The 26,740-nt window shown below is 52.1% G+C and overlaps 1 protein-coding gene across 2 annotated transcripts in view; it reads right to left on the reverse strand.

Moving 5' to 3' along the window:
• The window catches only part of TLN1 (talin 1), a 1,223,782-nt gene that overhangs the window by 68,880 nt on the left and 1,128,162 nt on the right, over positions 1–26,740 (reverse strand). For both annotated transcript variants that reach the window (XM_069626724.1, XM_069626725.1), the window contains one exon: positions 13,909–14,033. In XM_069626724.1, the coding sequence (XP_069482825.1) occupies positions 13,909–14,033 (125 nt within the window). The remainder of the gene's footprint in view (positions 1–13,908; positions 14,034–26,740) is intronic.

Below are 26,740 nucleotides of genomic sequence, written 5' to 3' on the forward strand. Positions count from 1 at the left end.
CCCCAGAACTCCCCGGAGTGAGGTGCCGACCCCCACCACAGCTTTCTAACATCGTGGGGCACCTGAATACCCCAACTCCGATCTCCCGACGTGGCGCCTTCGCTGCGCAGCGAGCCCATGAAAATCGAAGGGAGGGAGTGCCCCGCCTCCCCCGGCTCAGCACGAAAACAACGGAGAGCCGCGGACGAGGTGAGGCCTGCAACTTCATTGGACAGCATGGGGAGAGCAGCCCCCCTCAAAAACCTGACCGCAACGGTCCCCCGTGCCAAACAGTGCCCAGGCAGGGCAATGCAACATTTTGGACGACTTCCCACCACTGGGGCCGCAACCCCGGAGCAGCGCATCAGGGCGGAGGACTGCGCTTCGGACTGGGGCCCCAGCGCTCAGTGGACTCAGCCGAGGAGGGCCCATTGGAGAGCTGATTCGCCCCTTCGACCCCCCAGATCCCCTCATCGGAGTCGGGCGAGAGCAGAACCCCCCGCCGGCGATTTGGAAGAGCGAGCAACCGACCCATCCCCCTCCCTTGACCTGGCAGTGGATCGTGTGTCGTGCCGAGGGGGCATCGGAGCCCCCACGAGGTGAGAGGCTACCCTACAGTGCTGTATTATATGGGGGGCGAAGAGGGCCGGCCATTGACTTCGAACCGGAGAATAGGCCTGAATAACCCCCCTTCTCAACAGTGGGCGCAAGGCCTGGTCGTCGAGCAGGCAGGGCCTCCTCTGAGGCGTATTGTGGCCCCCCGGCGGTAGTGCCCATTGGACTTGGGGCTCCTAGGGGTGGACCCCGCGGGGATGAGAGGCGCCGGGGAAGGCCTATGAACTGGAAAGATTCACTGCAGAAATTCCGACGTTTGAACCCTTGCTCCCCGACTCGCCCCGTGATGGCGGCCTCGACACATCAGGAACTAACAGACACTAGAACGATCACCAGGGGCATGGCCGCCCTCCTCGAGGAGATCAGAGGCTTCAGGGCGGATATAACGCTACGTCTGGACACCTTGGACAAAAAAGTGGACAATATAGATGTCAGGGTTCAGGCGCTGGAAAATAACTCTGCCTCGAACGACATCTTTGAGACGCAATTTGACATGCGCCTGGCGGAGCTCGAGAGGAGGGAAGAGAAATGTTCCCTAAAGCTTGACGACCCGGAGAACAGGGAACGCCGCTGTAACCTGCGCTTTTTAGGCTTCCCGGAACGTGAGGGCGAAACCCAAGCTGACATTATAAAAGCTGTTAACACAGTGGTGCGATCACTCTTTGAAGGGGCTAACACGAACAAACAGTCTATTGACAGAGCCCATAGAGCAGGTGCGGCAAACAGAGGCCCCAGATCCATTCTAGTACGATTCCACTACTTTGCTGAGAAAAGCAAAATTCTTGAACTGGCCCGCAAGAAAGGCCCGGTGGACTGGGAGGGGGCCCAGATCTCAGTGTATCAGGATCTCTCTGCCTTCACCCTGGCGAGACGACGGCTCTGCACCCCGCTGACGGAAATGCTTCAGACCAAAGGGGTCCGATATAGGTGGGGATACCCTTTCTCACTTTCATTTGAGCTAGACGGCTACAAGTACGCCCTGGTCACGGAGGACGATATTCGCAGGGTGTCGGGGGAACTCCTGGATAATCCAAACATGGAACTAGGCGAACGAGAACGCGAGAGAGCCCCAGCTGGCCCCGGACGGACGAAGGCCCCACAGGAAAGGCGTAAAGTCCAAGGGCACAGGAAATTCAGAAGAGTGGCGCCGGCATCCCCAGAGCAGCCCAACACTTGAAGAGCCCCCGGGAGCCCGACGATCAAGTGTGTACCTGATTCTGTGAGTGGGGAGGCGACATCCGTTTATGGACAGATATGGACAAGGGGGGGGAGGGGGGCTCAAATTGTTGTTTTTGAAGAGTTTGGGAGCCCGGAGGGGGAAGACAATGGTGGCCTGGACTGGCGACAGGATGCAGCCGCTAAGCAACCAGGCGTTCAGGGGGGAGAGGGGAGGGAAAAGTTGGGGTTTGTTGATTGGGGTTTTTGTTGGGTCGCACCAGGTTTTCAGGTCCACTTTGCATCTATAGAAGTGTTTCTGGGCACCAGCAGGGTGCGGAAGTTCTGCGGGAGCTTTGTCATTTTGCGCTTCTCGGAGGGAGCCATGAGCTTTTATCATCGGTTTGATGGATGATTCGCTTCAATTCTTGACAGTGGGGTCGTTAAATGTACGTGGGCTTAACTCACCTACAAAGAGGACGCTGTTAGTGAGAATTTTCAAGGCTCCGCCTTAATTTCCTGTTTGTACAAGAAACTCACTGGGTGCGGGACAAGGAACCCAAGCTAAAGGCCAAGAACATCGATCAGGTGTATGTGGCGTCCTTCCAGGCTAAAAAACGTGGAGTGGCCCTCCTGGTCTCTCCTGGGGCCCACTTCCTGGCCAAAGCTCAGAATTCGAACCTGGAAGGACGATATATTATGGTCAAGGGGGTGGTGAGGGCAGGCTGTTCACCTTGGTTTGTGTTTATGCTGCAAACGAAGCTCAGGATGTCTTTTGGGAAGGGATGAAAGAGAAAATTATGGCCTTCTCTGAGGGCACCCTATTGGTAGGTGGGGACTTTAACATGGTTCTTTGCTCCGAGAGGGATAGGAAGTCAGTAAACCCATGTCCAAACTCGCGTTACCACAAAAAGTTGGAATTTTTCCAAGAAGTCAACGGAGAACTGGGCCTGAGTGATACGCAACCCTTTAGGCAAGGCCGAGACCCCAACTTCACCTTCTACTCATGACGCATTCTCCCGTATCGATTATATCCTGGTTGACGCCACGCGCCGGGGTGAGGTTACGGATTCGGGGGTGGAGATTGTCCCTTGGTCGGATCACAACTTGGTTAGAGTAAAATTGGGCATCCCCTCAGCCCTCGCATCCGGATCCCTGTGGAGGTGCAACGACCTCCTCCTGTCAGGGCTGGGCCACGTGTTGGGGCCAAAAAGCAGATTGCAGCCACTGTGGGGGCTGCAGAAGGGGTGTTAGCCCCCCTAAAAAGCCCTACCCAGTACTCAAGGCGGGTTCTCCATCCCTTTTGCAGAAAGAAGTCCCTGGGATGGAGAACCGCCTTGGAACTACATTTCCCAGCAGGCCGTGCCTTGCAAGAGCCTGCTGTCAGGAAATGCCACGCCCGCGCTAATGCGCATGCGCGAGCCGCGCCATCGGGACGACGCTCGCAATTCCGGACGCAGAGGAGAGAAGACGTGTTTCATCCGAGCTCCGGCAGGCACGCCTACGCGGGGCATAAGCTCCCGCCTGAACACCCCAGGCCCCGCGCACAACCAAAGATAAGTTTCTCTTTTTGATGCACTTGTTGTCGGCTGTGCTTTCGGCTGGGATTGTCGGTTTAGATACCGAACCGCGAACTGGGGCAGAGGCACGAGAAGCATCGCGCACGAGTCCCCTTGTAAACTGGGAATCCATACATAGACCCTGCATGATTTGGGCAATGCCGTGACTAATTGCCCACGCACTGAATGCGGGGAAAACATTCCTGAGGCAACTCGGAGTGAAGTCAACTACGAGTTGTTTTCGCCCGCACTGACAATGTGTTTTGGTATTTTGCAGTGAAAGCTGAGCGTACTTCGGCTGAGCGTACTTTGGCTGAGCACACAAACAAGTCAGGAGGATCGGAGGCACCAGCCAGCAATCAGAGCTAAGTGCAGTTTTTGGTGCATGAGATTAATGTGAGGGGGTGGTGTTCACGCACATGATTTGGGAAGCATGCTGCATGAGTTAATGCCGGTGTGCTTAATGTTGCTGCTACACTGGTCAGCACTTTAATGTCATAGTGTCCTGCTGCACTGGTCAGCACTTTAATGTCATAGTGTCCTACTGCACTGGTCAGTACTTCAATGTCGTAGTGTCCTGGTTTAGGAGCTCCAGTACAAAGGCTCCCTTCGAAGGGCACACAGTGTGGGTGAGGTGCATGAGTGCATGGGCGGAGTTTGTCCATCGGAGCGGCGCACAGGAGCCGAGGAGTATGTTTCCCTAAAGAACCCCCACCTATCCATAACAACTTCCTAACCCTCTTTCCGGTTATCCTGAACTCCCTCTACCCATCCAAACCAACGGACCCTAACCCTCTTTCCCCGGCGGGTCAAGGTGGCCTGTGGTTTTTACATTCCAGGTGCTAAGACCCAACGGGGAGGCAGGTGTTTGTGCTGCCTCTGCGCCAGACAACCGGAGCCTGACACCTCCTGCACGATAAGGAAGTACGCCAAACCCTTTTAGAAGCCATAAAAGATTTCTTCTCTACCAATGACAATGGGGAGGTTGGTGTCATGGGTGTCTGGGAGGCATTCAAGGCAATCATTAGGGGCGTCCTTATAGAGATAGGCTCGAGAAAAAAGACAGAGGGGCCACGAGGAGAAGCTATTGAGGGAAAAGATAGAGGCTATCCAACCAGGGGGGAAACTGAAAACGCAGATGTTCCCCAGACAATGGGAAGAGCTACAAAGATTGCGTTCTGGGCTGGCGGACCTCCAGGTGGGACAAACTGAAAGGAAGCGGTCCTTCTTGAAACAGAAATACATGGAAAAGGGGAAAAAAAGCGGATAAGATACTAGCTTGGAGGCTCCGCGAACTCAGAAACAGTAGGAGGGTGAACTCCATACACACCCCGGAAGGGGACTCGACAGTGAGGGACAGTAAGATAGCTGAACAATTCAAACAATATTACGAACAGCTGTATTGCTCGGAGTATGCAGGGGACGGGACCGAAATAGATGACTTCCTGGACTCCCTCCCGATCCCAGGCCTCTCACCCGACAAGGCAGAAACACTGGAACTTCCCATAACACCACAAGAAATAATAGATACCATATCCTCCTTAAAGAGTGGTACAGCCCCGGGGGATGATGGGTTCACTGTCAAGTTTTACAAGACCTACTGGTCTACGTTGGCCCCGTTCATGGCCAGAATGTTCAACTCAGCACTGGAACTGGACTCCCTTCCACCCACGATGATGTCCGCCTTGATAGTAGTGCTCCCCAAAGAAGGGAAGGACCCCTCTCAGCGCCAATCATACCGCCCTATATCCCTCCTCAATGCCGACGTAAAGATATTAGCCAAACTTTTAGCAAACAGACTGGCGAGACTCCTCCCTTCCCTAGTGCATGGAGATCAAGTGGGCTTCATCCCGGGTCGTCAGGGATCTGACAACATACGGAAGACCCTGGATCTCATGCATGAGGCTTCAAGGCAAGGGGTGGAGGGCTATCTCCTCATTAGATTCGGAAAAGGCCTTCGACCACGTCAAGTGGCCTTGCATGGGTAGAGTCCTCCGGAAAATGGGTCTGGGAGACAATTTCTGTGGTTGGGCTTCAGCTCTTTACAACGGCCCATCGGCAAGAGTCCTGGTCAATGGTGGCACTTCAGACCCGTTGGCCCTGTCTAGAGGCCTAGAGGCACCCGTCAAGGCTGTCCCTTGTCTCCCCTTCTCTACGCCTTGGCAATGGAGCCCCTGGCTATAGCAATCAGAACTGACCAGCAAATCACAGGGATTAGATGCAACAATTGTGACTTTAAACTCTCCCTGTTTACAGACGACATCCTGGGATACCTGATTAACCTTCAGGACTCTCTACCTCGACTATTTGGACTCAGACTACTATGGCACCTTTTCGGGGCTCAAGGTGAACACGTCCAAGTCTAGCATCATGCCCATGGGTCCCGGGGACCATGACATCGGGGGTAAATCCGAAATCCTGGGAGTAAGTATAGAACGGACTTCCACCAGGTATTTGGGCACCACCATTCCCAGGGATCTGTCACAACTCTATCAATGTAACTTCCCGGGGATCTTGGCCAAGATTAGTAGTGATCTCAAACGATGGGCCCCTCTCACACTCTCCTGGTTTGGGCGTATGGTCACAGTTAAAATGAATATCCTGCCCCGCTTACTCTACCTCTTCGCAGCCCTCCCCGTGGTGATCCCGGAGGCCTTCTTTGAGACACTACAGTCCCGAGTCCTTCAGTTCATCTGGGCCAGTAAAAGAGCAAGGGTCAAATTGCTATGTCTCCACCTTAACTCTCCCCAAGTCTGATTTGGCCTCCCGGACTTTAGACTTTACTAGAAAGCAGCTCAACTCCGGGTGATGTTGGAGCACATGAGGGACGACCTGGGGACATACTGGACTTTCATTGAGGATGTCCACACCCACCCGAAAAAAGTCAGGGGCCTGCTATGGGCCCTTCCTAAGGCCTTCCTCTCCCACCTCAGAGCGCACCCAACCTTAGCGGCCCTCTGGGCAGTCTGGGAGCCGAACAAGGACAACAAGCTGCTGTCTTCCTGGCCGTCTTCCTGAACATCGCTGTGGGGTCCCCCCATCGATCTAGCTACCAAGGGCTTTAGAGACACACACAGGCATGGTCGGACTCGGGCCTGGAGAGGGCCTCTCAACTCTCTCGGGAGGAGGGTTTCATAGAATATGAACAGCTGACCGAGGCACTGGGCGACAACCCGCCCTCTGTCTTCGAATATTTGCGCCTGAAAAGGATCCTGACCCACCCTCGGTGGGATGCCGACCTCAAACGCCCCCTCATGCCTTTTGAATCTATTCTAGCTAAAAGCACATCCCGGAAAGGCTCCCTATCCAAGTTCTATGGCACATTGATAACTGCTAATCTGGAGGGTAGGCAGTCCTTCAAACGAATTTGGGAAGAAAGGCTGGGCATGAAGCTGAACGACCACACATGGTCGGCAAGCTTTAAGGCTATATTCACGGGTTCACTGTACACTGCTGCCATGGAACATAGTTTTAAGATACTCCACTCATGGCAACGCCCTCCAGCCACCCTGTCCAAGATGTTTAAAGAGGTGTCCCCCTTTTGAACTAGGACATGTCAACAACGGGGCACTTGGTTTCAAATGTGGTGGGGATGCCCGGTCATCCAGGTGTACTGGTCGGAACTGCTTAGCTGGATCAAGGACATAGAAGGGTACTCCCCGACCCTACAGCCAATGGAAATCCTCCTGGGTACTCCTATGCCGGAGACAGAACAGTCCGCATTCCCAAGGGTCATTGGAACCATGTTGAGGGCAGGGAGGCTCAAAAATGGAAAAATGCCCTTGCTCCATCCAAGGAAGAATGGCTTTGTAAACTCAGGTCGATCTTCACCTATGAAAAACTCTCTGCGATAAACGACACCATGTCGGATTTTATACAGGAATGGACCGCATTGCTCCTTAATGACGATTGCATCTCTATGCATCTGTAATGTACATCCTTCAGCGACCCCATTTTACACGTCTCTCCACCAACCCCAGGACCCAGCTTGGGCCCCTTACCCGCTGTGAACTGATCTGACCCCACTATGTCAAACTGTATGTCAAACTGAATGTCTAATAACGTATTGTTTTCTGAACACTCTCTGCAGCTTTTATAACCCGCGAAACCTCTGGACCAGGCATATTTAAATAAGTTGGGGGGGGAGAGGGGAGTTGGATTAAAAAAATAAAAAAATAATCAAAATTGTAAACTGCCATCTATGCTTGATCAATGTATTGCTGGCAGGGATTGCCCACACACCCTACCTTATATGTATGATGTCAATAAAAACAAAGTTAAAAAAATAAAAAAATCTGAAGATGGCTGCCCGAGGAGGCACTTAGTGAGAGGGAAGTCATGAACCAGAGTACAGTGATTGCTTTAGAGGAGAAATACAGTTGGTAAGTGAAAGTGAAACTTTTCTTTTACCATGGATTCCCGGCCTGACGACAGGTAATATTAATGAGCATGTGAACCCATGCCAGACACCATGCTGGAGAAATTATAATTACTCACCGTAGTGACTAACATAATCTTAGTCCTTATAGTTAGTACTTATAATTACTCTTAAGTCCCGTCCCCTTTCCTCCATACTGCATGGGCGATTACAACTGAATGTAGCCCCAGGGTGAAGAGGAGACCCTTCTTAAGCAAATAGGTTCCTGAGAACCGCCTGTCCGAAAGTCGCATCAGATCGAGCCGGCATCCAAACGGTATTGGTTGCAGAAAGCCGAGGGAGCGCCCCAAGACTTGCCAAGGGACATGGCGCTGGAATGCAATGGCCGTTGCCTTAGCCCTGACTGCGTGGGCGTGCATGGTGGCCGGAAGCGGCTTGTGCTGGCCCTCGTAATGCTCCTTTGATGGCCGCGACCATCCAGCGAGATATGGAAGCCTTGGAGGCCCGATAGCCTGGTCTTGAGCCTCGGAAAATGACGAACAGGGCGTCCGATTTGCGGAAGCCCTTGGTCCTGACCAAGTAAAACTTCAGAGCACGTCTGACATCCAAGCAGTGCAGCACTCTGTGCTTCATCCTTAGGATCGGCAAAAAACGTAGGAAGGACAATTTCCTCGTTCAAGTGGAAAGCAGGCAGCACCTTGGGCAGAAATGCTGGGTGTGTCCGCAGGACTACTTTGTCCTTGTGAAAGTTAGTATGGTTCCGAGGCGACCAGCGCCTGGATTTCGCTGACCCTACGAGCTGAGGTGAGGCCGACTAGTAGGGCCGTCTTCATGGTGACCAGCCTGTCGTCAGCGGATGCCATAGACGCCAACGTTTTGTGTACCAGGTCGCCCAAGACAATGTTGAGGTCCCACACAGAGTGCAGCCTCTTGACGGGCAGGTAGAGCCCCATTAGAGCCCCCTTGTGAGTCCCATTAGATGTTTGGCGATAGGATTGGAGGAGGAGAAGATGCCTTCCTCCGAGTTCCTGTAAGCTCCGATGGCTGCAAGGTATGTACGGCAGGTGTCAACCTGCACTCTAGAGTTGGCAAGGTGCGCCGAGAAGGAGAGTATGTCGTCCAAGATGCATGCCAGGGGATCAATTTCTTTGGAGTCTGCCCATTGGCAGAATCTGGTCCATTTGCTTTTATACTGGGCCCTGGTAGCCTTGCTCCTGGCGCCCTGAATGATTTCCAAATTAGCCTGTGAGAGGCGGAGGTGCCGCACCGTTACCTGCTCAGGTACCACGCTGTGAGGGCTAATTTCTGTGGAACGGGGTGGAGGACTCTGCCCCCCTGCTGTGCCAGATGATGTGCTGGGCCCGTTGGGAGGTGAATCGGGGGCATCTCAGAGGCTGAGCAGCTCCGAAAACCGTGGCCTGTCCGGCCACCATGGAGCTATTAGGATGAGTTGGCAATACTACTTGATCTTGCAAATTACTCTGTGAATCAGCGGCGTGGGCGGGAAGGCGTTATGCGTCGCCCAGGGAGCCAGGACCCTGTTCCTGCCAGGAGGCGAACTGAGGGCACTTCTTGTTGTGCCAGGTGGCAAAGAGATCGACCTGGGGATGACCCCACCTGTTGAAGAACTCCTGAATAACTAGGTTGTTTAGCTGCCACTCTTAATTGTCTGCTCCCAACCTGCTGAGCCTGTCCGCCTCCAGGTTGGATTCCCCCGGGAGGTGGACTGCCATGAGCTAGCTGTCGTTTTCCCGGGCCCACTGCCACATGCTGATGGCCACCCTGCACAGAGGAGGGGATCTGGTGCCTCCCTGCTTATTTACATAGTACATGCTGGTTGAGTTGTCTGTCGGGACCAGGACACCCTTGCCCCTGAGAAGTGGTAGGAATGCAGGTGGCTAGCAGCTCCAACCAATTGATGTGGTATTCCTGCTCCTGTCGAGAGATCGTCCAGGGTGGCTCCCCAGCCCTCTAGCGAGGAATCCGTGGTGACTGTGTCCTGCGGAATGGGTGGCCGGAAGGGCTTGCCCGTCCATAGGTTGCAGTCCCTGGATCACCATGTTAGCTCCGGGTGGAGAGATGAAGGAACGTTGATCATCTCAGATTGAGAGCTGCGCTCCTGATTCCATGAGGCCGCGAAGTGCAGCTGAATCCTCATCCTCAATCTCGTGTACAGGACGGCTAATAGGACCACCGCCAATAGACCCAGTAGATGTTGGTACCACCATGCAGAGGTCACCTTTCTGCTGAGGAAGTGGGTGGTGGCCCTCTTGATGGCTGAGATCTTGTCCTCCGACGGAAATACCTTCTCGGAGCACGTGTCCCAGATGAGTCCCAAGAATGTCAGTCTGCGTGGAATGCAGCTGTGACATTTTGAGACTGAGCGAGAAGCCAAGATCGTGCAGTGAGTTCATAAAAGCATGGGATGAGTGGTGAACCGCTTCCAGAGATGTAGCCCTGACGAGACTGTCATCGAGGTATGGGTAGATGTGGAGGCCTTGAGGAGGGCCGCCACTGTATTCATGAGCCTGGTAAAGACCCTGGGGGCCGAGCTCAGGCCAAAAGGAAGGACCTTGTTTTGAAAATGGTAGCCCATGATCCTGAACCGTAGGAAAGAATGATGGGGCTGCCAAATCGGGACGTGTAAGTACACGTCCTTCAGATCCAGGGAGCACATCCAGTCTCCCTTGCACAATGTCACCACTATAAAAGCTGGAGTAACCATCTTGAATTTTTGCAGGAGTAAGGAGAGTTTGAGGGTGGAAAGGTCCAGCACAACTCTCAGGCCAGCCTGGCTCTTCTTCTGAATGTCGAAAATCCTGGGAGGAAAAGCCCAAACCTCGCTGGGAGGCTGAGACTTTCGCCACTGCCTGGCTCTCTACGAGCGACCAGATTTCTGCCAAAAGAGTTGCTGTCCCAACCTGTGGGAGTAGAGGTGGAGTAGGGAGGAGAGACTGGCATAGGGAGGCGGTGCTCAGTGGATACTAGGGAGAGGATCCAGGGGTCTGTGAAATTCTGGCGCCAGAAATGTGTATGAAGAGCAAGTCTGCCCCCCACTGGAGACACGTGGACCCGAAGGGGCGTGTCATGCCTTCTTTCCCTGTGAGGTTTCCCCCTGGAGGCTGCCGCAGAGGAGGGGGACTGGAAAAAGCTCTTACACCCCCCCCCCCCCCCACTTTTTGTTGCTTGCGCCGGTTCTGGGACAGCAAGCAGTCTAGCTGCCTGGATCTCCGTTCCTATTGGAGCGCTGCTGAGATTGGGTGTACGATTGGGGCATGGTCTTTGTCAGGATGGATAAAGACTTGGCTGTTTGTGAGCGGTTTTTCTTTTTGTCCAGCTGTTCGTCCATGGAGGAGTGAAAAAGCCCCCCCCCCACACCCCTCGAATGGTAGATCTAATAGGCGTTCCTGGAAGTCCGGGTTGAATTTTGTTGCCCGGAGACAGGCTGTCCTCCTCCTGTCCGTGGCGATGCAGATGGCACGGCCAGAGGTGTCAATATGGGCCACAGTGGATTCCATGAGGTCATGCGCCACCAGCTTGGCCTCGGCCAGCTCCGCCTTTAAGCGGGATTGGCTCCGAGTAGGGAGTTCCAGAAGGAAGTCCGCAATTTCCCACCATAATGTTTGGTTGGCGGCAGCCAGCATGGCATCAGCGTTGGAATAGAGTTTTTTGCCGTACACCTCCAAGATTCTCATCCTTGCCTAGCAGCGCCCCAGAGGAGGAGGCTGAGGACGACTGAGGCCTGGAGTATAGTGATGCCGCAGCGATCACCGAGGAGTGTGGCTGAGGATGGGCCGAGAGCAAGAGTGTATCCCTCTCCATCTGCCTGTACTTGGCGTCCAGGTGTCGACTGACCAGCTGGGCCGAGTGGGGCTTGAGCCAACCCTTCTTGGCCAGGGAGACTACATCGGTTTGCAGTGGAATGCCCGTTTTGGCCGAGGGGCGTCGCTTGAGGACTTCAGCCAGAACCCACCTCTGCTGGCTGCTCGAGCTCGGGCAGGCCGAGATACTCTGCCAGCCCTGGAAGACGTTTGTGGAAGGCCCTGGCTGAGGATGGTGTATCCGGATCCTCCTCCTCATCCGTATCCTGTGGATCAAGAGGAACCTGTGGGGGAAGAGTACATGGCGCCGGAGGCTGGGGTACAGTGACCGAGGCCAGAGGCTGCATCGGGGTCTTGGGCTCCGGCGCTTGTGGTGCTGCTAGCATTGCGGGTAGGACTTCCCCTGATGACGTGCTTGAGAATAACCCCCATCCGAGGTGACTTCATGAGGCAGAGGAACTGGCCAAAGAGGTGGCAGGGGGTGCCGACGGGGTAGCCGGGAGCTATTTGGAGCCGCTGCGTACCATGCCCATATGGACGCAGAGGGAACTGCCCTGCGCAAAAGAGGGATAGGCTGTAGGCCACGTACCTGGTTGAGGCCAGTCCCACCGTGACACTCGTTCTTCGCCAAATATCTGGAATGGCGTCGGATGGGTGACTGTCTGGCGCGGCGGCCATGTTGTCGAGCTGCCTGCCACGTGCCTGCGACTTGTTGCTCAGCCTGATGGGCCCAGCTTCCTCCAAGACTCTTGCATGTGGATCACGAGGCCCTCCCTGCTCCTCAGTCCTAGGCCCGGTAGGTGCAACACCCTCGACCCGGGGGTCGGTAGAGTGCGTTTAGGCGCCCCCTTAGACGTATTGCTGGTACTAGGGTATAGCCCCTCGGCCATATTGCCGGTACAAGGGCGGTGCCCCTCGGATGACAATCCAGTACAAGAACCTTTCCGGTGCCTCAACACTACCACCGGGAGGATCCAAGGATCCCTCGGGCGAAAGGCCGGTAGCTGCAGCAGCCTCGGTGCACGTGCTGGTAGAAGGAACTGAGCAGTCCCCCCTCCCCTTGCGGGAGAGTCCCTGGGAAGGAGTCTCCCTTGCGGGTTGCGATGGAGAATGTCAACCCTACCTTTGGCTTGGTCGATGTTTCACAAAGTTCTTGAGGTCCTCTGGAGGCGACTTCTGGAAGAGCTCCCTCCACCTGGCTAGTCTGTTCTTCAGCACTTTCGAGGACAGCGAGACACACACTGTATAAGCTTGCCAAGCGTGGTCTGGGCCAAGGCAACGTAGGCAGAGGGCATGGGGGTCTGAAGTTGGGAAGAGCCCGTTGCAGGATGGACACCTGCTGAACCCTATGGAAGTCGAAATGCACCTGGGTGGGGCATGACGCCCGATGACCGAGTACCTGAATGATAAAAAGAAAAAAAAAGACAAAAAGAAGAAGTATCCACTTGTGGAATTACATGGCAGAAGCCAAACCCAGGAGCGCTGGTGAATTTGGCCTGTTCCCGTCGACGCAGAAAAGGGGACTGAGGTGTGGCGCCTGAGGGCGGAGTCAGGGCAGCGCATGCTCCCTGGGCTGCACGCCTCTAAATTTAAAGGGGAAGAAGGTTTTTTCTGGTGAAAAAGGTTCCGTCTCCTGTCCCCTGGAAGGGACGCTCATGCAGTATGGAGGAAAGGGGACGGGACGTAAGAGTAATTGTTTTACTCACCCTGTATTGAGGATTAATGGGGACACACAGCGTTAATATCTCCTTCCAAAATAACTGAGTCCAAATGAAACTATGTAATCACCCACTCTAAACAAAATTTCTACAATCATTTTTAACCAATTTTTGGTTGATACGTCATAGCAGGTGGGACAAACATTTATCAGAAGTAAGCCACTATTGTTGCAATCAAATCCTGTGATATGAGCACTTGTACATACAGAGACGAGTGCTGACAGCGAATGTCTGATTTAAAAAACATCATTCCATGTACACTAGGGGTTTCAGTGAGCCAAACCTCCTGAAACAGGGTAGTATTGTAACAGACTATTTTTGCTCTAGTGATAGACCCCGTTTTATGAAATTATGTTTTCACTCGAAGACAAGACAGCAGTGACAAGTCTTTCAAACCTTTAGGGGTGAGGCCTGACCACTGATTGTAGTACAGCTGACTACCCCCTCAAGTCTATGTTAAAATCTTTTTTATTGTGATCTTCTGGCACTATACAAGGATGTTAACGGGTAGATCAGCAAACCAATTAACAGAGAGAAGAGCAAAACATGCATTAGTGGTACAGTGAATGGTAAATCATCACAAGGCTATCGATATAATGTGGCATAGAAATTGCAGGGGTAAAAAAAGAAGGACGTACATGACAGCAAGCAGCTAATAAAGAAAAATACTGACAGGAACTTACCTTTGGTTTTGCCCTGGGCTTAAGCTGCTCCAGTTTCTTGGCAGCTGCTTCGATGGCTGCTGCAGCACCCAGTAGTTCATTCTCAGCAATTACTGTTGGATCCTCAGGATCCACCCACTCCGTACCTGGCAAGACGGGATAAGGTTTGGTGAAGCACTTTCTAAATAGGATTCTTTTCTGCTTTCCAAGAAGTTAAACAGACTGAAATGGTATGCAGTGCTCTTCAAAATTCCGACAGAATCTGGTATAGAGTATTACTTCAGAACTTGCCAACAGTATCAGATTGGTCTTGGAGAAATATTTGGTTTCTGAAGCTTGAAATACATTTTCCTGTTAAAAGGCAACTACAGCTACAAACCTGAATATGTGTCAAAGACGGTTTTGCAAATGCTGCCTGTTCAGTGCATTGCAGTGCAGCCCGGCAGCAGCCACAAAAGGCAGCACCTAGGCAAGCACAGAGGGCCATTAATCACTTCAGGGAATGAGCCGACACATGACTGACATGCAACAGGACACAGGTATGATTATTATAGGGGGAGTAAGACTTGTTCAGGGGAAAGAATAAGGGAGCAGAGAAACAAGGTAGTGGGGATCTAATAACGGCAGAGGAAGAGCTGTGATGAATTGGACGATGTCCACTTCTTTCCAGAGGAAACTCCCTCCCATATGGCCAGGGAACAGCAGCCGCTAGCTGATCCTGACACTAGGAGCGTCTATATGAGGGAGGACCATCTATCTAGATAGGCCTCAGGGTGCTCACAAAAGAAAAACATGAAAGGACAAGATGGAAAGGCAGAAACCAAAGAACAGAGAAAGAACTAATGTATTAACCAGGTTCTGCATGAAAGAGGAAAGTCTAAGTGTTTTTTGAAGAGGGCAGTAGAGTCACTGTTGTCTGGGGTGTGTGGGGGAGGTACACTTCGGGATAATGACGGGACATTATCTGAGGAAAACACCCATCCTTTTCCCTTCGGGAGGTTTCCTCAGTCCCCAATGCCTGAATGGCATATTGTTACACTCCTCCCCCACCGCCAATTGATCTATTGTGATTAATCCCCAAACTCCCATTAGGGACAACTAGGACGTGGCAGTGAGTAGTGAGGATCACTTATCAGGCGGCTCAATATCCACGACCTTCAAGCCATTCAGAAGGGGAAATTACTTACCGTAATGATCTCTCCATGGATTCTTCTCCCGCAGATTTCTCGTTTGATAGATATCCTCATCCAGCTCTGCTGCTCGGAAACATTGGACAGGGGGCGTAGCGGACCTCGACTCGGCCCTCGATCCTTATATCTCGATCGTCGGCTTCGGACGCAACGTCAGGCGTCATATATATAATACCAGGTCACTACGCCCCACACCTCAGTTTCCCCCTTTTCCCCGTGCTTCATCGCTGCAGAGTAAAAACGGGGGAGACAAGGCTAATCAGCATGTAAAAAATGAATGGGAAACATCCGAAGGTGAACCGCCGTCAAATTAGTGAATGGAATTTTTTTTTTAATAAAAAGGCAAGCAGCTATCACCAGCCATCCCTTCGCTTAGAAGCACAAAGCCATAAGAACTTCTGAGCGGGGATGGACGGGTGGGGCGATGAGTAATCTGCGGGAGAAGAATCCATAGAAAGGTAATTACGGTAAGTAATTTCTCCTTCAATGGATTGCTTTTCTCCCGCAGATTCCTCATCTGATAGATTCCCCAACAGTAAGGGTGACGGAGGTGGGCAGAAAGTGTCATAGCAGATTTTGCAGCACTGCCATGCCAAAACACGCATCGGCCACGCGAACAACGCTCAGACAATAGTGCCTGGTAAATGTGTGCAAGGATGACCATGGGCAGGACCATGCAAATGTCCCTAATGGGGACTCCCCTCTATAGGCCATAGAAGCAGAGACTCCTCGTGGAGTGTTTCCCGATTCCAGAAGAAAGCTCTTTACCAGCAGATTGGTAGCACTCCACAATGCAAACGATAATCCATTGCGAAAGAGTGTATTGTTACGGGTAGACCCTTGTGAACAGCTTGTCGGATTTTCACAACTCCGATGTCCTAGCAATGTAAAAGCTCAAGGTTCTTTAGGATCCAAATAGTGTAACTGTTCCTTCTACTTCGAGGGGTGTGGTGGAGGGCAGAAGACCGGTAAATCTATGGGCAGAGGTGGAACTTAGAAGCCACTTTTGCAAGAAATCCAGGTCTGACCTTAAGGGGAACCTTCGTTGAAAAAAAAGCAGGAATGAGGGTTTGCAGCACAATGCCTGCAACTCACCAACCCACCTGGCTGATGTGATCACAACCAAAAATACTGCTTTCAAGGCCAACAGTCTAAAGGAACAGTAAAGCAAGGGCTCAAACGGAGCAGCCATCAAAAATGTCAGAACCAGATTCAAGTCCCAGGGAGTTAGCGGAAACGCATTCACAAGGCCCTTTAGGTGTCCATAACCGCTATCGTAAAGAACAAACCATGTTCGGGGACCTTTTGAACACAGACAAGGCCTCCAAATATCATTTGATGTATCCTGAAGGCCTGCTGATGCCAGTGACAGAAGGAACTCCATCACTCTAGTGGAGGGACACAAGATGGCTCGATCTCGCGTTCCCTGCACCACGCCTCAAATCTTCTCCACCTGCACGCATACAGAGATCTTGTAGACCAGGCTTGTCCAACCTTTTTGAATGTGGGGCTGAAGCATTAAATTTTTGTCACCCGGTGGCCAGTGAGCCAAAAGTCAACACCCTCACCCTTTTACACTATAGCATAGCATCCCAGACAGTGATCCCAAAGATAGCTTTTGGTGTCAGGGACAGTGATCAAAGGTTAGTTTCTTGTGATTTCTTCCAGTTTGTATGTGTTGATATTTTTCTGAAATAGTGGGGGCGACCTGGCGTAGTCCCACCCCCCCCACCCCAAGATTTTTCTCTTTTCCCAAATATGGGGCTGAAATGGTGCATTTTTCAGCAGGATGTGCGGTACCTCAGTGGGTGGGCAGATGTGGGGGGGACTCAGTTCCTGCAGGATGCAGCATTTCAGAAGAGGAATTCTCTCACCTGGGAATGACCCAGGAGTCTGTCACGTTCACACCACACGTCAGACTACCGGAGAGAGACTTTGCTTGCGCTAGGGTGAGGTTGTAGAGTCAACTCCACAGGGTGGTGTTTGATTTGTAAAAGCTGCAGAGCTGTAAAATAAGGTACATGGAGCAGTCACCAGGAGCTGGCTGTCAACCTTCCAATGGGTCAATTCATCTAGCCTTCCAGTCAAAGAGGTGCAGACTATTGTGAAGCCAGAGGCTGTGCTGCACCGTGTGGGCAGGAGCGCTCTGGCATCATGCGACTGGCCTCTCCATGCATCACCCCTACATTGTCTCATTTATAGGGGACTGTGGGTTAGGAGGAAAGTGTAACGTGGCGCATCAGCCAGTGCCGAGGTGTGCCATTACTCTGCGGGAGTGTGAGCATGTCACACATCGCAGCAGGGAGCGCTCAACCCACTGAGCTTTCATATTGGCTATAGTAAAATGAGCAATTATTCTGTAGTGGATACCATTAAACTGGTAACTCAGATTTAACAGCCGACCAGTTAAGTTCATCTGCAGGTCTGGTGCAAATTTCGCCGCATGTCAAGTCTGCATGCATCTACTTTCAGGCTTCAGAGGTTGGCAAAATAGGGAAAGCAGCGCACTCACAGGACATCCCATACTCTGAACACTCGTTACCTCATACATGCAAACAAACATGCAACAAAAATACACCAGGCCTTTAATTGCCTCTGGTGCTCCCTTCTAGGGGGCACCAGAGGCAGCAACAGTGCTCCGCCACGGGCCGGTTTATTTATTTGTTCAATGTTTGTCGGGTCCGTGGGCCCAATTAATTTATTTATTTCTGCAATGCTGGTCGGACCCAACATTGCAGAAATAAACAAATAAATTAATCGGGTCCACGGACCCGACAAACATTGAACAAATAAATAAACAGTGCCGTGGCCTGCAACAAAACAAAGAAAGAAAAACTTACCAGGCCTCCGTCACCGTGATGCTGGGCTTGTGGATCACACGCAGCTGGCTGGAACAGAAGTGTGAAGGAGGTGCCGCTGGCATGCTAGGCCTTCACTCCACCCATAAACATTACACATTGTGATTTTCATTGGCTGAGAAACAGCCAATGGAAAGACTGACCATGCAAATATTCTTTTTTTTTCACTATGACTTACCTTGCATGGCAACAGTATTTACATTGGCTGTTCAAGTTGGATTCCTTTGTTTGTCTATTCATGGACTACATGAAATGGCTCGAAACACCGCATTGTGGCCCGCGGCCGTATGTTGGACAACCTTGTTGTAGACGGTCTTAGTGCCAGCAACACCTAGAGTACCTCCTCCGCGAAGTCCCAGTCACCCTACATCAGCCTCTCAAGCGCCACACATGTAGCTTGAGGGACTATGGGATCGGGTGGAGTATCCAACCTTCCGACTGGGTCAGGTGATCAAGGGGTCAAGGCAACTGATGAGGCGGACATAAACAAGAGATCGAAGTACCACATTCGCCTCGCCCAGTCTGGGGCGATCAAGATCATGGTTGCTCGAGACCTCTTAAACCTCCCGAGAACCCATGGAATGACGGGAAATCGGGGTGAAGGCATAGTGGAGAGGGAAGGTCCAAATACACCAGTGCGCTGTTCACAGGGAATTTCCTTGGGCAAAACTGTTCACACTTCCTGCTGGTTTCTGTGGTGAACAGATCCACTGCTGGGGTATCTTAGAGAGCCAAGACCTTCTCTAGGACTTCCTGGCACACTTCCTACAAGTGTGAGACTGTGCTCTGCCTGCTCAGATCATCCGCCAAGGTGTTCTCCGTCGCTTGACTTGCCGGAACTGCGCCTTCCTGCCACAGGAGACGTAACGCCTAAAGCCCCTGCCGCTGAAGGCAAAGCTGTAGACAGGTTTGGCGGGCTGCTCCGCGAGGCTCAGTGATTTAGCAGCCAACTTGGATTCTTTAAACTACTCGAAGGGTTTGTCAGCTTTGACCAAAAAAAGCACGCCTCCCTCAAAGTGCATGTCTAGCAGCCTGTTCTGAACATTTGGAGAAAAGCCAGAAGATTTCAGGTACGTCTGCCGCCTCATTACCACTGCTGAACCCATTGATGGGCCAATGCAGTCTGCTACGTCCAGGCCCGTTTGCAATGACTACCTCCTTCCCATGCTCCACCAGCTGTAAAAATCTGTCCCGCATGGCACCCTCAGGTACATATTCAGCAACATGTTCCACATCTTTCACAAACCAAAGAGTTTTTCGTGAATTTGCAGGCTATGTTTGTGCCTCTGAGCACTGTTAGGGAGAATTCCCTTCACCTTAGAGACCCCCAGTAACTTTGCTGGATTTTGAGGACCTGGAGAGAGTGTGACCCCTTTTCCCACTTTCATGTATTTTGATATGTGTTTTACCTCGGTTTTCTTTGGCTGTGGAGTCTAACCAACTCCATAGGCATCATCAGGCTTTCCCAAGGTTTATGGTCATAATACCGAATTTACAAATCTCGAAAAAATAAATCTCGAAAAAAAGGCCGAAAAAAAGTCGAATTTTTTTAAGATGTTTTTTATTCGAAATGGGGGGGCTCCCCCTCAAACCCCCCTCTTTTTTTAACCATTTTTTTTAATCCCGGACCCCAAAATAAATATATAATTAAAAAAAACATTTTTAGATTTTTTTCGAGATTTTGACTGACCACCCTTTCCCAAGGTTTACATACCTTCTCTGGGATAAATTACTGTTTCCCAAAGTAAGTAAAGTGAAATTAACTTTACTAGTCATTTAAATTCCTAGAGCCAGCACACCCTATCTTACAATAGAGTGCTGGAGGGGTTACTTAGTATCCCCTGTGTCTAGATACTCATGCAACAGTCACATGTTACCCTTTCCTCTCGGAATGGCTGGTGGCAGTTGTTTTACAACGAACTACCATGATTTTTCCCAACCGCAAACTATTCGTAGCTCCGGTAACGTTAAATCACGGGCGCCATGTTTTTCAAGATGGCACCCAGCCATCGTTGCTAAAATGGTTGCCAGTCTTTTTTCACCATGTCTTTGTGGAAAGGTCCTTCTAGAGTTTTTCTCTGCACGTGAAACCAGGTTTGGTATCTTTGTTCATTCGCCTTTGGCGGGCTTCAGGAGTGAAGACCGCCTCTGGCTCCAGAGTGTCTGGGGTAGGCAGGAAGGGAGGGAGGGAGGTGTCTGAAACTACCTGTGTTTACTCTCCTAGGAGACCCGAATGCACTCTGTGATGATTGGCTGACTGATTGGCCAGGACAGCCACCCTGCTGGGTGAGTGGCAGCTATGCTGGAATGAATGGGAGAGAAGTGAATAAAAGCGAATCTTTGGCTTGGAAAGCAGAGTCGACCACTGGAACAAAGGAACAGAAAAAGAGCTTAAAGAGGACGGCTGCTTTAACTCCTGGACCGTTGGTTTTCCCGTTGAAGCCCTACTGCAGGTCCGAATCGCCAAGTTCACATCGACAGAGAAGCCCTGCAAAGACGACTTCTCCCTTTGAGTTGGTAGGACCAATCAACTCCCAAGTAAGCCACCTGGACTCCTATCTCGGAGCTGGTTGCATTTCCTCAGAGTGCTGCAGGAAACCGTAGAGCCAGGGAGAGGGACACCAGATTGTTTGAGTTACTGACGAAAACGTTTGGAAGATCCTCCAGGCTGCCATGACGTCGGACCGACCCCCCCCCTCAGTTGAGTTTGGGACCTCAGAAGCAAGGACAGTCCACCTTGACAGCCAGGACCAGCTTTGTTACCAGTGCGGTAGCTGAAACACGAAACAGCCACTGAAATTGAAGTTTGCCAGTTGCGCGCTTTTAACCAGTCCCAGTGCAATTCAGGAGTCCCGCAGCGTCCTCCCTCTTGTCCCCACAACTGAGGCCCAGGAACAGCGAGATCTGCAGGAACTGCCAGGAACAGAAGTCTGCAGCTGCATCTTTTTCTTCATTGTAAGGTACTGTAAAACAAGACTGAGAACTTACCTCCAACGGTAGAAAGTGCTTGAAACTTATGCAACTTGCAGGCCTAATCAGCTTGTGAGCCAACATATGATTCTCTTTTTTTTTTTTTAAACGTGTTTATTTTAAACAGGCAGGTTATGGCGATACAAAGCTTAATCACTTGCGACATGTTGCATACAGTAATACCATTTGACGCTCCTCCCACCCCACCCCTCGGGCTCAAGTTCCTTCCTCACTTCCCTGTAGGAGGTCTCCATCCCGAATAGTTCTCCTGGCCAGTTGGGGCTTGAAAGTCAGGGCTGGGAACCTTTGGTCAAACTCCAATACTGGACCCCAGATGTTGCAGCAGCCGTCACCTTCTCGGCGATCAGGATGTCAGACTTTAATCCACCAGAAAGGCATGAGAGGGCCTTCCATCGTTTTCCAGGTGCGGGCTATCACGTTCCTACTCGCAAGTAGGCATTGTGACAATAGTTTGGCCTTGGGGCCAGACCTGCGGTAGATCCCGGGGATCGGTGCTCCAAGGAGGATAGGCTCGGAGGCCAAGGGCAGTCGCACCTGAGTGATGTCCGCTATTGTCGCAAGGCATTGTTTCCAAAAGGCTTGGGCCTTGGGGCATGACCACCACATGTGGAAGAAGGAGCCTATTTGGCCGCACTGCCTCCAGCATTGAGGGTTGATCGTGGAGTTCATGTGGTGGAGTCTTAGGGGAGGGCAGTACCATCGGAGGAGGATCTTGTAGGCACACTCTCTATTTGTGATGCATGATGAGGAGGTGTGAGCCCGGGACCAGATGTCAACCCACTGTTGGTCTTCATTCGGATGGCCCAGGTCCGCCTCCCATAGGGCCATATACCGGGTCTTGGAGGTTAGGAAGTCCGTTTGGAGGTGCCTGTACAGAGTGGAGATTCTTCCTCGAGGCGGAAGCTCCTTAAGGGTCAATTCGATGGCTGTGGGGGGACGAGTAGCCGCCTGGTGAGTCTGAGGATGGGTGCACCAGTGGCGTAGCTGGGTATATGTGAACCTATCTCGTTCCTGGATCCCAAAGAGTTCTTTGCATCGCTCAAAGGTGCAGGGTTGGCCCCCTACAAAAAGTTGACCCAGGGTCTCTAGGCCTCCTGCAATCCAGGCCTTAAAATTCCGGGGAGACAGACCAGGAGAGAAGGTCGGGTTCATGAACACTGGGGAGAGGGGGCTGAGCCCCGTCGGGATCCTCTTCTGTTTCAACGCCTTGTCCCACACCGAAATGGTGTGTTTGGTGGATGCCAGGAGATTCCGCCACTGTCGCCGTTCCGGATGGGGGACATGCGGGAGAAAGCATAGTGGGAGGGGCAGCTGCGCTTGTTTGAGGTCTACCCATCTAGGGCGGTTGGTAAGGACTTGCCATGATTGGATACAAGACAGGTGAGCCGCCATTTGGTATTTCTGCAGGTCAGGGACCCCGAGCCCACCAAATTTCGCGTTGCCCAGCATCGTGGATTTAGGGATCCTGGGCTTTTTCACCCTCCAAATAAACTGCAGCATTTTCTTCTGTAAGCGTTGAATGGGCTGGCGCCTTGGCCGGCACCGGGAGTGTGGAGCATGCATACAGAAATCTCGGTAGTAAGTTCATTTTACAGGCTGTGATACGGCCCATCAGCGATATCTCCTGTGTCGCCCAGCGTCTCAAATCTGCCTCCAAGTTTGTAAATAATGGGGGAAAATTAGCCCGATAAGTCTCGCTTGGACTGGCCGGGATCTGAACTCCCAAATAGCTAAGTTCTTTGGTCGACCAATGTATTGGGCACAGCGGAACCAGGGCTTCTAGGGTCAAGCCCACTCCCATGGCAACTGATTTCCGGTAGTTAACTGTGAAGCCTGTGACCCTGCCATAGCTCGTTATCTCAGCCAGGGCTTGAGGGAGGGAGGAGCGGGGTTTTGCGATAGTCAGGAGGACATCATCTGCATATAGGGCCAGTTTGTGGTGCGCCGGGGCCGATCGAAAGCCTTCGACTGCAGGATTCAACCTGATCCGCTGGGCAAACGGTTCCATAATTAAAGCAAAGAGAAGTGGCGACAGCAGGCATCCCTGTCGGGTTCCGCAAGTTAGGTTGATGGGGGAGGAGAGGGTGCCATTAACTGTAAGAAGGGTTTTGGGGGCTTTGTAGTTTGCCAGCGTCATGGTGCAGAATTCCGGGCCAAATCCAAAAGCCTCCAGGGTGAACCTCATGAAAGTCCAATCCACTTTGTCAAACGCCTTGGTCGTGTCTAGGGCCAAGAGCACCAACTCCCAGGAATCTCAGGAAGCGAGTTCCACCAGATCCAAGGCTCTTCGGATATTGTCGGCCGTGGAGCTATGTCTGGAGGAAGCCACTCGGATCCGCACTGATTATCTCCGGCAAGAATCGAGACAGACGCCAGGATTTTAGAGTAAATCTTGGCATCTATGTTGAGCAGGGCAATGGGTCTATATGATGCAGGGTTCTTCGGATCGCCCCAAGGTTTAGGTAGTAAGACCGTAATTGACTCCTGCATGGACGGGGTTACAGTGCCCGTGGTCCTGAACGAGTTAAACAACTTTACCAAAGGTGCTAATCTTATAGATCCTGGTTGTATTGCCATCAGGGCCAGGGGCTCGGGATTTGAGAGCTTTTATTGCCTCGTCCACTTCTTCGTCAGTGATCGGCGCCTCCAGAGAGTCACGGGCTGTTCTTTTTAGCCGGGGAAGTGCTGCACCCCGTAAGTATTCCTTCTGTTCCTCCATGTCCCGCGCTGGAGCGGTCATCACCCGAGTTAGGTGGGCCGCAGCGAGTCGCAGTTTGTCCTGGTCAGCATAATGGACCTTGCCTTGTTGGTCCTGCAGGCCCACAATTGTATTGTTCCTCTTCGCTTTGGCAAGATTGGCCACTAGTAGCTTATTTGCTTTATTGTTTTTAGCATAATAAAACTGTTTTGCTTCTCCTTATGGGTCCTTTCTGCATTTTTAAGATCTTCCTCAAGGCCCTGGCGAGTTTGACGATTGTGTCTATGATAGCCCGCTCCTTGCGCAATCAGTTCACCCCGCACTACTGCTTTCATTGTGTCCCAAGTGTTGGCGGGTAGAGGTGTCCTCACTGGGGTTCTCCTTAAAGAAGTTGGTGATTGTGGTTGCGATTGCGTCCCTGAGTGGCATCTCGTTGAGAATCGGATCATGAAGGGTCCATCTGCGCTGTTGGGGGTTAGCTGGTTCCTGCACTCTGATTTCCAGGGTCACCGGAGCATGATCAGACAAGATTCTGGAGCCAATTGTCACATCGTTCATAAACGTAAAGATTTGTGGGGACACTAGGAGAAGATCTATCCTGGAGAAGGTCCGGTGGACATGGGAATAAAAGGAAAAGTCTCTTTCGGATGGGTGGAGTACTCCCCATGAATCCACCACCCCCAAGTTTCTAAATAGTTGTAGGAGAGCCAGGGCTATGGTGAGGTCTCGAGCGCTGGGTGGGTGTGACTTGTCTTTCGAGGGGTCCGGGACCCCATTGAAGTCCCCTCCAATCACTATCTGGCCTTCCAAAAACAGGGAGAGGGTTGTACACAGGGATTCATAGAACAGCGCCTGGCCTGCGTTGGGTGCATATAAAGAGATTATAGAATAGAGTTGTCCTAGTAATAGGCATTTCACCGCCATGTATCGCCCCTTTGGGCAGCTTATAGAGTCCAGAATCTAAGGGTTCATGCACCTCCCGAATAGGATAGCTGTGCCACCCCTCTTGGAGTTCACAGACGCGAAAAGCTGCTTCGGAAAGTCTCGGGAGCGCAGGCGGCTGTGGTCTGCCGGCAGCAGATGGGTTTCTTGTAGCATAGCCACAGCTGCACCGTCGTTCTGAAGCTTCTGTTGGATAGACTTGCGTTTGGCGGGTGAATTTAGTCCCTTGACATTCAGGGAGACGAACATTAGAGTTCGATGTTCCGGGGTCAGGTCCGAGGAGGTTGACGAGTCTTGGGGGGAAGGCGGGGAGATGTAGAGGAATCAGGCATCATGTCGCCGAGTGTGTAGCCATTCCCCAACCTGCCTGTGGGGTTTTTTCTCGGGCCGCCAACTGGAGGACCGAGTTTTAACTGAGGGTGGCTGACCTTTTGCGGGTCTAATGCCTCCCTTGGCCAACGGGGCCATCGAACAGTGTGTAGCCAACATGGCTAACCTTATGAGCAATCTTGGTGGTTTGTTCCAAGGACTCGTAGATGAATTGTGCCTTGGAACCGGGCATGGGCCGTGGAATAATGCCCGCTGCTTAAAGAATAAAGCTTATCTGTGTTCCTGAGGGTGTAGATTGGATCAAGGTGCCAGACTGTGAGCCGGGATCGAGGTGAAAGCTCCATCATGGGGTCGCATCTGGCTATTTCCTCTTCCGGAATCTGGGAAACCTCGACCAAGAGTTTTGTGTGGGATTAGGGGAGGCCACCAGGTTTGAATCAGCCGCTGCTTCGGAGGGTGGGAGAGACGAGGGATTGGAAGCATCTGGACGTAGGATGTCGGTAGCATCTTTCAGGTGGCTAATTCTCCTGAGCGAGCCCTTGTAGGAAAATTGCAAAGCTGTGGGAAAGAGCCATCTGTAGCGGTTTTTTGAGCCTGAAGAAGGGCGGTTAAAGGGCGAATGGCTCGCCTCTTTTGAAGAGTAAGCGGAGAAAGGTCCTGGAAGATCTGGAGAGAAGTCCCTTGAAATGTAATCTCGTCTTTGGAGCGGCTTATTGCCGAGATGGCTGCCTTCGAAGTAAAGAAGTGCACCCTAGTAATGACGTCGGAGGCGGGGGGCCCATCCGATTCCACTCCGCGTCGGGGTTCAGCCTGTGGGTGCGATCCAGGAGAAGCAGTGAATCTTCGAGGTCGGGGAGAAGAGATTGGAAAAAGAGGCCCGCATATTCAGCTAACCCCTTGTCTGGGATCGAGGTGGGAACCCCCCCAAATGCGGAAGTTGTTGCGCCGGGCCCTATTTTCGAGGTCCTCTTGCTTGTATTCCAAGATGTCGCACCTATCCTGCAGTAGGTCGATTGAGCGTTGGACCTCTGTTAGCGCGGAGGCATGGTCTTGGATATGATCCTCAACAACTCCTACTCTTTGTTCAACCTCTGAGACCTTTTGTCTGTGCTTTCCAGTTTAGTTGTGAGTTCTGCCATACAAGAGCGGAATTCTGATTTGATATCCGCCATGAATTCACGGTTATCTTCTTTGGTCGCCAAAAGTCCCTTGTTATCTAGGGATTCCCGTGGGATAGAGGAGCAGGAATCTTGTTATTTAGCTTTGTCGGAAGCGGTCAGCAGAGTTACTATGTCTGAAGACTTGGTGGTCTTTTGTTGCTTGGACATCGCGCTAGTTGTTACAGGCAGGACAATGGCCGCCGGGAGCGATGTAGTGGTGAAGAGGAGCCGGACTGTGGGCCGGGGTGCCCCAGGAAGCGCTCAGGGAGAAGCGCATGCAAGCTAGGCCTACCTTAAATCTCTCAAGGGGCTCCCGCTGAAGGCTCCCGTCGCCAACCGTTGGGGGGAGGGTCTCTCAATTTCACTTCAGGAATTGAGTCGCCTCTATCTGTGTCCATGAGCCAGAAGGTAGGCCCCACCGAGCATCCAGGTGGGCCACTAAGGCAGCCGCATAGATCTCCGTCCGCTCAAAGTGTGTAGGGGGCCATGGGCCGGGGCGTGCCAAGAGGAAAAGGGAGAGGGTATGCAAAACGAGGCCGATGTATGCAGGGCTCCTTGCCGATTCCAGGGGCGGGGGCCCTCGCCGGCCGATGGAAATAGTCCCCGTTTGTCTGGATATGCGGATGTCCGTCTGTCCCCTCTGGCTCGAGTGTTACAGGGAGGATTGCCTCAGACTCCTGACTG

This window comes from Ambystoma mexicanum, chromosome 6p (assembly GCF_040938575.1).
Source record: "Ambystoma mexicanum isolate Mex_15411 chromosome 6p, UKY_AmexF1_1, whole genome shotgun sequence".
Classification (NCBI taxonomy): domain Eukaryota; kingdom Metazoa; phylum Chordata; class Amphibia; order Caudata; family Ambystomatidae; genus Ambystoma; species Ambystoma mexicanum.